We start from the raw sequence: 13,708 nt of genomic DNA, 5'->3' as shown, positions 1-13,708 counted from the left end.
ATAATTTTATAAAGTTAATCGATCTTCGGTTGGTCGTCGAATGAAATAAGACGACGGGAATAAAAACGACAAGAAGCAATAAAAGATATGCGCGAACTGTGAGATAAAGGAATAAACATCGAAGTAAGGAAGATACACGATCGAAAATGGACCTATTGCAGGGATACAATTATAAAGGAGAAGAAGAAGAAAAAAAATGAGAAGTGTCGAGAAACTAGTAAGAGAAAGAGAGATAGACGGACGAATAATGGGAAGGACAGGTAGAAAAAGATGGCCGGCCACGAGCGTGTTTTATTTCGCACGAGATACGTCCAGCTTGTTTTACGAGTGCGTTCGTCCGAAAACGAGAGCGTTGTTCGCTTCTTCTTTTTGTTTGTTTTTGTTTCCTTTCTTTTTTTTTTTTTAGCAACAACGAACCTCCCTTTCTCTTCGCATACTTTCTACCCTCCGAACTTTTTTCCACGTTTCTACCTATCTATTCTTCGTTCCTTCTGCTCTCTTTTTTCCGCCACTCTACCCCATCCATTGCATTTTCTTTTCTTTATTCTTTTATTATACTTGTACAACTTTCCATCGTGAAACGGCGAAGCATCCTGTACCTTTTCTCAACCATCCGAAACAACCATCCGAAAATCCCGCAAATCGGATATAGCCACGCGATTCTACTTTTTGAATATAGCAAATTTCTCTCTCTCTCTCTCTCTCTCTCTCTCTCTCTCTCTCATTCTTTCTCTCTTTTAAATATATATTATATGTATAATGAATTGATAAGTTGCAGTAAACTTTGATAAAATCTTTAATTCGGCATCAATTAATTCTGCTAGATGAGAATGTATATGTATGTTCATATCAAAAGCATATTTATTAAAAAAAATAAAGGATAAAAAAATATAAAAAAATTACAGATAAAGGCAAATTTTTCTATGGAACAAAATCGAGAAGAGCTTTCGATACTTCAACATGAGAAGTTTACAGAATTCTTTTGAAAGATGAGGGTAGACGTTGAGGAATAGGAAATCATTGTTACAATGAGGATATGAATGTTTAGAGGCACATGAATGGCGATTCACTGGCTGATAAACCGCAGGATTATGCGCGGGAGAGTGGCGAGGGGTTGTATAGGACATAGTACGAGCAGACGATATATATTATAAGGCAAGTTATACATAGGGAAAGAAAAAGCTGGAGAAGATAGGAAAAGAGAAAGAAGAAGAAGAAAAACGGTAAAAGAGAAAGAGAGATAGAGAGAGAGAGAGAGAGAAAGAGAGAAAGAGAGAGAAGGTTAGCGAGTCTTGAAATATTTTACACTTTCCGAGCACGCGCCCGGACCAATATGTCTGCCTCAGGCAACAACAGACTGTATCACGTCTCCACGATTTTCTATGGTTTTTGCATTCGATCTCTGCATTTACTCTCTTTCTCTCTCTTTCTCTTTCTTTCTCTTTCTCTCTTTCTTCTTTTTTCTCTTTCTCTCTCTCTCTCTCTTTCTCACTGCTCCTATATTTCGTATCTAACATAGCACGATAAACGTCTTCAAAGGAACAAATTTATAATAAGAAGAAAGAGAAATTATTTATGAGAATAAAACATGGACATATAAAAACATCGTTTTCATAAATCATTCTTTCTAAAAATCTATCTCTTCCGCAATATTTCACTCGTGAACTTCGTATCATTCGATTTTTCATAATCGTGCTTTTCTACGTTACGATTAAATCTCGTAGAGACTGATAATAATTTCATAAAGTTTCGTCATTAATTCTTAATTAAAATTTGACAGTGCGCGACGACGACAACGTGCAGGATATCGAAAGTGTGTATACCCATCTTTCTTTCTTCTATTCGTATTCACGTCGAGTCAAAAGAACAGAATGATCGATGAGTCACGACGAATTATTGGGTACAAACACTGTTACCATGAGCGTTCGACCAATCAACGCCCACATCCGGAGCCCATCAGAACGACCCAAAAGGAACATGTAAAGATGCGCAACAAGGTCCTAACGTTTTCATCGTGCCGCTTCTTTAACGTTCCTGTCTACATTTCTCTCTCTCTCTCTCTCTCTCTTCTCTCTTTCTCTCTATCTTTTTCTTTTTTACATACACGGCCGAACATATTTATATCTTCGCCACGCGGAACATTTTTAAAGTATGAGGGGTGAAGAAAGATGAGCTGATGCGTATGTATTACGAAAAGTCGCCTTTCCTTTGAATATTTTGGCCTATTACAAAATCATAGTACTTGGAGGTAGTCCAAAAGTTATTATAGTCGAATCTTTTATTAGGAACTCTTAAAATGTCAGTTGTTCTTATCGATCCACCAAGAGTTTTGTAATATGTAAGTATATATATATATATATATATATATATATATATATATATATATATATATACATACATATATATACATATAGAGATTTTATTCCATTTTGAAATATATATACATATATATGAACTCTCGTATATAATCGTAATATATATCATAAATATATATATACATATAATACACGTATAATAAATATATATATATATAATATACCTATATAAATATAATATATATCTCTATATACATTATAATGTCAATGTTTACGCAAAAAATATGAGATAGTAACTTACAATATACTACAACCGTAATCCTATTTTGGACTTTCCTTTTCTTGTTTATTCTCTTTTTCTTTTTCTTTCGTTCTAATTATATATCTCCTTCTCTATGACGTAGAAATTATAGATAGGTATAAACGAGAAAATAAAAAAACAAAAAAAGATTTTTTATCTCTACCGATAAAGCGATAATAGGACACGAATAGTTCATAAATTTTAATCGAGTCGAGAGTCACTCTGTTTTTAGAAAATTACTCCATCGGTGGTTTTTGCTACGAGCGAGCGGAAAACGCACGTCATCTTGCATTTCTTTATTTTTCATAATTTTAAACTCAATATTTTCCTTCTATTAGCCCGACGACCGACTCCGGGATGTTGCGTTTTCCTCGTACTTACTAGTCTTTTCTCTCAACGATCTACTTTCTTCTTCTACTATAGTGATCTTGAAACTTTTTTAAATCGAACTGAACGAGAACATTATGGAAATATTAATGAAACAATCTCTTTAAGAGATAACGGAGTGTCGATATTTTTCTTTTTTTTTTTTTATTCTTATCGTCGCGAAAAAAAAGGAAACGAAAGAAAGAAAAAAAAAAGGTAAAAGAACACGAATAATCGAGTAATGGGCTCTCGAACGTAGAAAATCGAGAAAATCGTGGAATCATCTCGTGTCGACAAACACTTCTACCTCACAGCGAGTTCTATTTTTCCGCTCTTGCTTTAATGGAGTGCGCTCCCTTGAATCAGGATGAGTAGAAGAAGGTCGGCGATTGCAAAGAGATGAAAGAATCTCTGTTCCGAGATTACGGACAACGAGGAATAAAGGAAAAGGGTTTTTCGTTAACTCGTAGATTCCTCCTAAATATTTCTATTTTTGTCTCTTTGTATCTATTTCCTCTCTTCTTCTTTCCAACGTAATGTCAGATGTACGGATATTTCATAATCGATGCGTTTTATGAAATTATCAAAAAAAAAAAGAAAAAAAGATTTCGATAGAAAAGAAATTTCTACGTTAAATCGTAAATTCCACCTAAATGTTTCTATTTTTGTATCTCTCTTTATCTATTTTGTCTCTTTTCCTTTCCTACGTAATGTCAGATTTGCAAATAATCGATGGGTTTTTATAAAATTATGAAAAAAAAGAACTAAAAAAATTTCGATAGAAAAGAAATCTCTACGTTAAATCGTAAATTTCACCTAAATGTTTCTATTTTTGTATCTCTCTTTATCTATTTTGTCTCTTTTCCTTTCCTACGTAATGTCAGATTTGCAGATAATCGATGGGTTTTTATAAAATTATGAAAAAAAAGAGAACTAAAAAAATTTCGATAGAAAAGAAATTTCTACGTTAAATCGTAAACTCCACCTAAATGTTTCTATTTTTGTGTCTCTCTTTATCTATTTTATCTCTTTTCCTTTCTTACGTAATGTCAGATGTACGAATAATCGATGCATCGTATAAAAAATTGTGAAAAAGAAGAAAAAAGAAAAGAAATTTCGATAGTATTGTTACAATGACCACATACGAAGAGCAAGATCGTATTCTGAAAAGTTCAACGTCATCGTTTTTATTCTATTACCTCGCACGATTTCGGTCTATTTCGTGAAAATCACCGGGACACTCGTTCCGATCCGTCATCAGACGGCATATTGACCAGTTTATTGCGAAGCTTCGTTCTCAATCGCTGACAATAAAATGTTACTGTCCACTCGTACATCAAAATCGTATAACAATAAATCAAAGAGCGTCTGTATTTTCGAATCTCTCGGTTCTCCCTTATCAAACGACGTTTTTTCATATTCAAATTTCTCTCCATAAAACACACGACAGATTTAGAATTACAGATTTTAGAAAGCACAGGAAAGCGAATGGCGCAACGGGACGGTTTGATATTAAATTTAATTCGCAGTTGAAGATTAATCCTTAAAAAAGCAACGAAGGGGGAAAAGCTCGAAGATATGAATATATTTTCTTATTAAAATTTATGATATTATTATCATTTTAAAGAGAATCTCTTACAACGAACGAGAAATCCTCTAACGATAATACGTCGAGCTGATATGAGCGAAGCTCTTTAACTACAATCGCGAAAAGAACCGTTTTATCGATCGATTAAATATTCAAATAATAAAAGCAACGCGAACGCAGTCTTTAATCGAAAAAGATCGAAGATTAATCGCGCGGTAAATTTCAATGTTTCTTGGAGATATAGACTCGAAGGAACAAGAGAAGAAAAGATGTTGTTTTTCTTATCGCTCCGTATTTTGAGGATAATATCGTAAACTTGAAATATCGCAAAAAATTGCCGATAAGAATCAACAGAAATTGATCGTTGGCCAACTATTAAATATTGACGCGGTAGATGATAGCACAAAAAGCAGTCGTTTCTACAAACACCGGAACAGACTTGATACAAATGAGCTTAGGGAAAGAGAGACGCGTTATCTGGCATCCTGCGGGAGCTATACATCCGGTCCCCTTTCTGCGTCCCTTAGCTAAATCCCGTTACCATCGATCCCTTTGCATTCGTGATAAGCGAGCTAAAGATCAAGGAAAAAAAAGCGATTAAATCTGTCCTCCTCTGTTCTCTTTTCCTCGGAAAGTTCTTTTGCTTATAATCCAAAGCGAATGTAATTTATAAATATTTACATTTCCTCATTCTTAACGGTAAGGTAATTTTCTATCTTACCCATAGTGTAACTTTGGCTTCGTTACAAAGGATTCTTTTTTCTTCTTTCTTCTTCCTTTCCTTTTTCTTTTTTCTTTTTTTATTTTTATTTTTTGTAACTTTTTTCGCATTTCTCTCAGAATAATTACGGAATTCGTCGTCATCGATCCGCGATATGAAAATATCCTTTTCATTGCAGCGAGCTGGATTATGAGATTCTCGAAAAGAAAGAAAAGAGATCCCTCACCACCCTCCAATGATCACTGTCTTTCAAGGGAAAAGGTACGTTCTCGTCATTATCCTCAAAGGACTTTTCTTTATTAACTCCGCCCCTTCTATCTCCAAACAGTTCTATTTAAAACTCTCGGCATTCACGAAGGATCGGCGAACAAGTTGAGAACTTTTTGGTAAAATGAAGGAATGAATATAATAAAATAAAATGAAATAGCGGGACGAACAAGACAATTTCTTCATTGTTCCGTTAAAATTTCCACGCGCTTTGATGAGAGAGAAAGTCGTGCGAACGAAAGATGTTCTTAAACGAAACTAATTCAACGGTGACTTAACTCGGACTCAATTTGAGAAATATATACTTTAAAGCGTGACTGTTTAATAAGAGTAAAAGTTACCGTTTCATTTCTTCTCAGTTTCTTATTGTAAATTATTTCAAAAAATGTCTTACAAAGTCGATTAAATAACTAATATTATAACAGCGATATCAATAACACGAGAAAAAAAGGGGGAAAAAAAAGAAAAAAAAACACGAAATTCGTCAAACTCGTTAAGAAAGTCGAGCGTGATCTCGAATAATCTTAACGAAACAGATATCCATTGACTATCCATTAGAAAATCGTATTTGTTTTTTTGCTTTATCAAAGTAAACGGAATAAAGGTGTGGCAAAATGATATTATAACGCTAATTTAAATACAAAATAAAAAGAATAAAAATAAATATAGACATGTGAAAGAGGAAAAAAGAGGAACACGAAATTCGACGGATTCGGAATGAGAGTTGAGCAGTCTCGAATAATTCTAACGAAAAAGAGATTCGTTGAAAGAGATTAGGGGATCGTGGAATACGTTTATGTACCCGTCGGAGCATACGTCGACTTTTACTACTATGCCGTTCGAACGAAACGGTACGCGTGGCTTGTGAACGCTTTACTAGCGCTTGGTTAAGGTCACTGCGGTGAGGTTAGCGAAGAGATGAAAAATCCTCTCGGCGAATTCCCACAGGAATATCGCAGCACGGTATCCTTATAAAACTGGCAGATTAGACCGAGGCGTGACGAGGGCTGGAAATCCGCTCTCTGGATTTTAAGTATCCCACTGACGCGAGAGCGGACCTTTCTATCCCTTTTCAACCCCTTTCCATCCTCCCTTCTTCCCTTCTCTACAAACTGCAAAGGCCGCAAAAGGAAATAGAAAATCGTGGAATTGAGCTCGACGACGTGCGACGCGAACCGGATTACGTTCCTTCGTGTCTCTTGCGTGCTTTTTCATTTCCTGAAATATTTTCCTACGCAAAATGAGACGACGCATGGTGTAATTAATCTCGATCGATCCTTTCAAATTAGTCGATCCGTTTTAAAACTATTTCAAATATATTCGACTTTCCTAGGAATTTTATTAATAATTTTTTAAACTTTGATGATCTAACTTTTTCATCTACTTTTACATCGATTAAATCGTAATATCGTAAATAATGGAATTAGAATTTTTATAGATCGATTATATACCTTTACATAATAAATACGTATCGAAATACACAGCTATTTATTATTTATTTGATAATCCGTATTATCAAAATTTATATAAACCAACATTTACGTCGTATCATGTAAATTGAAAAAATATTTGTTTATTAGACACCGTTTCGCTAAATGAAGTTCTCGAAATGGAAGTACATTAACCATACACGAACGGAATGAAAGTACGAAACACATACACGAATATTAACCACATGTGTTTCGTATTAAAAAAGTTTACTCGGCCAGGCTACTTCTGCAATATATTTTTATATTTTTATTGATCAATAAAATGGAATAGTTAACGCGGTATCTATTTTTAAGAGACAAAAACGTAATAACGATTAATTAACAAGTTCGAACAAAAGGTTTGAAAAAAAAATTTCAAATTTAATCAACCAACTGTGAAAATATTTGAAATGTCTATGAATTTTATATAATTTTGTTACTACCGTTTCTAACGTAGTCTACATTCGATTGTGTTATAACAATAATAAAATGAATAGGTATGAATTGTACCAGAAGTTAGACCGTCTCTTTTGTGTTGCCTTCATTGTTGTGACTCGGAGATATATCTCTCGTCATTTTACGATCGAAACACAATGTCATTCGAGTTTTGTTATCTTCGAATAAACCCTCGTTGTTCGACCACTTCTAACAACGAAACGATCCGAGTAAAATGACTTCAAAGTTACAATATCGTTCTTATCGTATCTAGATTAAACTTTATTGTTATAGTTATTAGGTAGTCTTTTTTTTTAGTTTTCAACACACAACTTGCCTATATTACGTTAAGATAATAAAAAGAAAAAAGAACCAATTCTTTTCCAATATAATTCGTAAAAATCGAATACTATTATTATTTCAATAAATTGACTATCAAAAAGAAACGTTTGTCTTGATCTCTTCGAAAGTACTGACATAGATGGATGTTTTAAATCTAGAGACTAACGGAAAGGCTCGAATTGAAAAGTCAAGAGTGAAATCTATTCCAGTAGAACCGTTCGAAGTAAACTATCCGATTTATATGGTCAAGAGCTATCCTAGGAGAACGAGAAAATATTTTGTGTATCCCAAGGAGAATCGCTGTCGTACTCGGACAGCGTAAAAATGGAAAACGATTTATATCGTAGCGTAGTCCTTCGAACTTCGTGAACATTGGACGACATCGAGAATGAAAGGGATGATATTCCAGAGAACTTTTATCTAGCAAGAAATATTCATCCAATTGCTAACACTTGAATTCACTTTTCTTTTTCGCTTACCCTTTTTCTCTCCAAAGAAATCCGATCGGCCATGGATCGTTCGGAGAACGAGAAAGACCAGGAACAATATTCTGAAACAAATTTTATATATTAGAAATATCGTGGAAGAATTTTGAAAGAAAAAAAAAAAAGTAAAATCGATAGGCAAGTAACATACATATAATGCGTATACATATATTATTTTATAAAAAGAAAATCATGAATATTATTTCCAAATACAAAAAGTCGGATATCAACCAAGAGAAAGAAAATCTGCTACTGTGAAATATACAATTTCTGTAAAAAGGAAAAAAAAGAATAGAAAAAATTTCATTCGTAAAGACTATCGAAACATCTCAACGCGCGTGCCATTGGACCGAACTAATTTTTTCGTTATTATCATTATCAACATTTCCCTTTTCTTTTTTCATCATTCCCAGGATAGAAAAGAAAAGAGAAGCTTCAGGGAGCATAGGAAAAAGGTAATACTAATTACGAAGGAAGAGAAAGAGAGAAGAAAAAGAGAATGGCCAAAAGTGGGGAGAGGGTATTTAGGATAAGAGGGCAAAAGTGGAAGATGGTAACGATTAAAACGAAAGTGGCAAGACTGGTTCGTCCTTCTGCAGTTTACTCCTCCTCCTTTTACTTCTCCTTCTGCTGTCGGAGGATAACGGCGGCAATAGAGGAACTACGTGATCTCTCGCAGAAGAAAGGCATGAAATTAGCGTTAAAACAAATCGAAACAACGACGTTGTTTCTTCCGGCGAACAATGCTTCAACATATTTAGATACGTTGCTCTGGTTTAAAAAATATTCAACGAAAAATTGGCTTTTTTTATATATGTATATATTTTGTTTTTCTCCTGAAAATCATCTCTATATTTTTCATGTCTCTTCAGATTTCGCTCACTCCTTTTTTGTCCTTTTTTTTCATTAGTAGCAACAAGAAGACTTTCCTACGATCCTATTTTTCTCAATAAGCCTTTGTTTGCTCGTTGAAATATTTGACACGAAGTTCTCTCTATAGGAATATTAGTACGGAGACAAAAGAATGGAGATTATACCGAAGAGATAAGAATTTCAATGTCGGAACTTCGTGTTTGACTTATCTTTTTTATTTTGTCTATGTATACATATGCATGTAATAAATGCAAATGTAAATATCTGCAGATACGATAGGTAAATATACCTATAAGATTAGAACTCCGCGGGCGTTTTATAACTATGAACTTTGTATTTTAATGCAACTGATTACAACGCGTTTCGTATTGCGAAATACTACGAATGCGTTCTTTTTGAATGCGATGCGTAACACGCACAGTGTAAAACGTCCGCAAAACGCTCACCCAGTCAGGATCGTACTTCAACGGAGTAAACGTGAATAGAATTTCGCTTATTCCGATGGTATTTGTTTAAAGTCGTTTAAAAATAAAACTTGTTAATAAAACAAAAAAAGATAGTAATTTGATAAAAAATATTCGAGAACGATTTTTCACTTTTTTTTAAGGCTTTGAAATAAATACCCGATGCATAATATATACATACATATGTATATAAATATTATTTATATGTATACATATATTTTTTGTCCTTCAGAAGGTCACTAATATCAGAGATATTCCCATCGATAACCGTGACACGTAGAGGAGTCTCTTTATATAATACACAGAACGTTGTCCTGCGAATTGCGTGGGCGTTTGCCAATAGATGTCGGACATGAATCACGATCGAGAATACCGGCCTTACGTAATGCGTGTAATACACAGACAACAATGTCTCTAACTGCACGTACGAGCACGACCAAGCCCGTGTCGTCGTCGATTTCCATCAATCGATTGAAAATAACGTTTACATTACTTCCAGCGATGTTACATACCATTTTACGACGAAAGTGAGAACATCGGAATAATAATTGTTAAAATCAATTTTTATGTAAAACGTAGAGTTAGATAAAATCAAATTTTATTTGCCCGAGAAAAACTCGTTAATACAATAAATTTGCGATATACGTGATTTTGGAATATCACAAATTTCTCTACAATTCACGTCACGCAAACTTACAACAATGCATGGAATGTAAATGAAATAGAAATATTTTCTATCGCTCAAGAAAAATTTTTTTTAATAGAAATTTATCGAACTTGATCGATCGAACATTCTATTCCGAGCGAATGATTGTATGTCTACTCGATATTACCAACATTCTTACGCGGACGACATTTTTATTCGTTTCTCATTCCAGCCGAATAAAGTTTAACTTCTTTCTTTCGATTTTTTTAATCGATTTGTAAGAATTGAAATTAGTTTGAATACAGTTCTATTCTTCGGCAAATATTAAAAATCATTTCTGAAACATTCGCGATAGAGAACGACAAAACTAGAGAGAATTTCCAAGAAATATGAAATCTGTCAAAAGATAGAAAAAGTAATCAAGTGTTCTTAAGAGTAAACGTTTTCTTTTCTCTTTTTCTTTTTCATTTTTATAATAACAACAACGAATATAAGTAGAATGATGAGAATAAGAATGATGTAAAATGATTTTCCTACGAGATTTAAGCTCTCGTTTTCCGGTTGGACACATGGCCCATGACAAAATAATGATGTCATAAGTCAAGCCAACGTAGCGTGCTCAAAAGATCATCTCAATCTCGTCGTCCTGGCTATTTAACAAGAAACGATTCGCGAAATGAGAATGTACATCGTCTGACCGCTTGCCACAGCATCGATGATAATGATAACGAGCAAGGACGACACCCTATTAACCCACTGCTCGAGAATATCGCGCATAAAAGGGGAATTAAAAGAATACAAGGAGTATTCCAAAAGCATTGCCGTACGCGCTACCACTTCCAATTATGGGAATAATTAAGAGCAACGACTATGATGCTCGAGAAAATTATGGGAGAGATTCTATGCCATTCCTACTAAAATAAAACTCGTTAACATAGCTCCTTTCGTTCTCGTTTCTTTGGCATCAGATTCGTCATAATTCACAAGATAAAAATTTAAGATTTTGTTTGGAAGGCTCAATGTACCGTGATATCGTGGTTAAGTATACAAAACGTATATAGATATGTAAAATATATTTGTAAATTATGTAAATAATATGCATTGCATATAGATTAATGTACTATATAAAATGTCCTATCTAACTTGAACATCTTAAATATCTCGTTTATCTTTTACGTTAGGAAAGAATGCCAAGGTGAAAAACGTTTTCACTTTCGTTTGAAGAGAGAAATATTATGTCAGGCAAACAATTTTTCTCAAGGTTACTTTCTTTCGAGATTCCGAGATCATTGGTATCTTTTTAAATGGAACTTTATTATTTCGCGTAACTTGACTCCTCGTGCTATTTTAAATAAAAAAATATTATAGTAGAATGTCGTATGTATAATGTTGAATAATAGTACAATGTCAAAAAATTATTAGTTCGCGAGGTATTTTGAAAAAACGTCTGAAAATTCATGCGACTATAACGAACCATACATATCTTTTTTTTTGATTGAACTTAAAAAAAAATGTTAGAGGAAAAAGATGAATGGTTCGAAGTAGACTACATATTCATGATCATATTTTTGCAATAATGAATGCGTTTGTGCACTAGAGAAAAAAAATATTATTGACCTCGAACCATCCATTTTTGTCTCCAACATTTTTTTTATTACCATAATAAATCTTTCAATAAATTTTCTTGGAAGCGTTATAACGTTCGTGAAAGTATGCAATCGATCGAGTTAGTAATCGTTTTATTAATGAGAAAATTGCGTTAGCATGAGTCACAGATGATGAATAAATATGTATTTATGTCTCTTAGCGATGCGTGAAGAATGATCCAACTATTACGATCGTTATTACGAATGTTCAAACTTTACGAATGAGATTATATCAAGCGTTTTATTCTTATCTCATATCGTAATAACCAAGAAATTGTTAATAGAAGAGTTAATGTTAACAGAATGATATTTAACTAATTATTACCTAGAAACGGATATTAGCGATTAAACTATGATTTACGTTTTATGAGGTAATCGATTTATTTCTAAATATTGCATAAATTTCTAAAATTACTAACAGCTTTGAAAACACCAATTTGATAAACACCAATCATAATTAGCATTTCGATGTATGAAAATTTGAAGTAAACATCTAATAATGTAATAAAAATATCAAAGAAAATTTTGTATTCTGAATTTTCTTTTTCTTTTTCTTCTAATATCTAAATATAAATCTTTCGCAAAAGAAAAAGAAGAAAAGGAAAAGAAGAAAACAGTTAACAAAGTCCAAAAGAAAAAATAAAGTCAAGTTCGTTTGCGGTCGACGTCACAGAGAACAAGCCAAGAGATTAGTGGCACCAGCGGTTAATCAACGGATACAATTAGCACATTCTCCACACTTTTTCATTTGCGTGACCATAAATCTCGAAGAGGCGGAAGCGACCGCAACGATTTACGTTTCGTCGTAGTTCCCGCGAGATCAACGGTTGCTGGACCGCAAAATCCAGAAGGAAGAAACGACTTCGAATGGGTGGAAAAAAGAGAGAAAAACAAGACAAAAAAAGAAGAAAACGAAAGAGAAAATTTATTTCAGCTTTCGAAAGGACAAATTGGCAGCCCGTGCACCAAAGTGCAAAGTTTTAATAAAACCTCCGACGACGATGAAAAAAATATTTTCCCATTACTTTCCGCGACAAACAATTCGGTAAAAAAAAAAAAAAAAAAACAGAAAAAAACAGAAAAAAAGAAGAAAAAAGAAAAAAGAGAGAAAAAAGAATAAAAAAAAAGAAAAAGAAGGAAAAAAGCTGAAGTTCGTTCCAACGATTAATCCGATATCCGTTAAAGGCAACTGCTCTGATAATCCTGAATACGAATGACCACTTTGAAAATGATAAATTGTAAATCCGTGGGGCGGACCCAACCGGTAGCGTCCATTGTATGCATATTTTCAATCTCAGCCCTCTGTTATCGAGCTTGTTTCATTTGGCGAAGTCCGCTTGAATAAATAACTAACGTCACCCCGACAGATGCATTGAAAACGTAATGGTACCAACGGGGGAGTCAATAAACCGATAATACGATGGATTTTATTAGAAGACCATTTCGTGCTATTGCTTTGTAAGAAAAAAAAAAAGAAGAAAAAGAAGCATCGGAATATACAAATCTGAAAACTTGACGTTTAATATTATTTTTTAACAGATTTAAAGTACTTTTTTTCTCTAAGAAGTTAACACTTCTTCTGACTAATCTCCATATAAATTAAAATAAATAGCTAAATATCTCTATGATCAAAATAAATAAACATTTTCTCTATCTAATCTCTACCATAAAATAAATTTCAAAGCAAGTTAAACTACTAAGCTATAGTAAGGGTTTATTTATACGTTTCCAACAATAAAACGTGACAGAATTCATGGTATAACTTAAGAACATAAACACTAGTTAAAACT

At 33.4% G+C, this 13,708-nt stretch overlaps 1 protein-coding gene across 2 annotated transcripts in view; it reads right to left on the bottom strand.

The window, feature by feature from the left end:
* The window catches only part of LOC127071487 (collagen alpha-1(XVIII) chain), a 211,259-nt gene that overhangs the window by 185,818 nt on the left and 11,733 nt on the right, over positions 1–13,708 (bottom strand). For both annotated transcript variants that reach the window (XM_051010911.1, XM_051010827.1), the window contains exon 2: positions 8,284–8,354. In XM_051010911.1, the coding sequence (XP_050866868.1) occupies positions 8,284–8,354 (71 nt within the window). The remainder of the gene's footprint in view (positions 1–8,283; positions 8,355–13,708) is intronic.

Source organism: Vespula vulgaris, chromosome 1 (genome assembly GCF_905475345.1).
Source record: "Vespula vulgaris chromosome 1, iyVesVulg1.1, whole genome shotgun sequence".
NCBI classification, from domain to species: Eukaryota; Metazoa; Arthropoda; class Insecta; order Hymenoptera; family Vespidae; genus Vespula; species Vespula vulgaris.
This window is presented reverse-complemented; position numbering and strand designations above follow the sequence as displayed.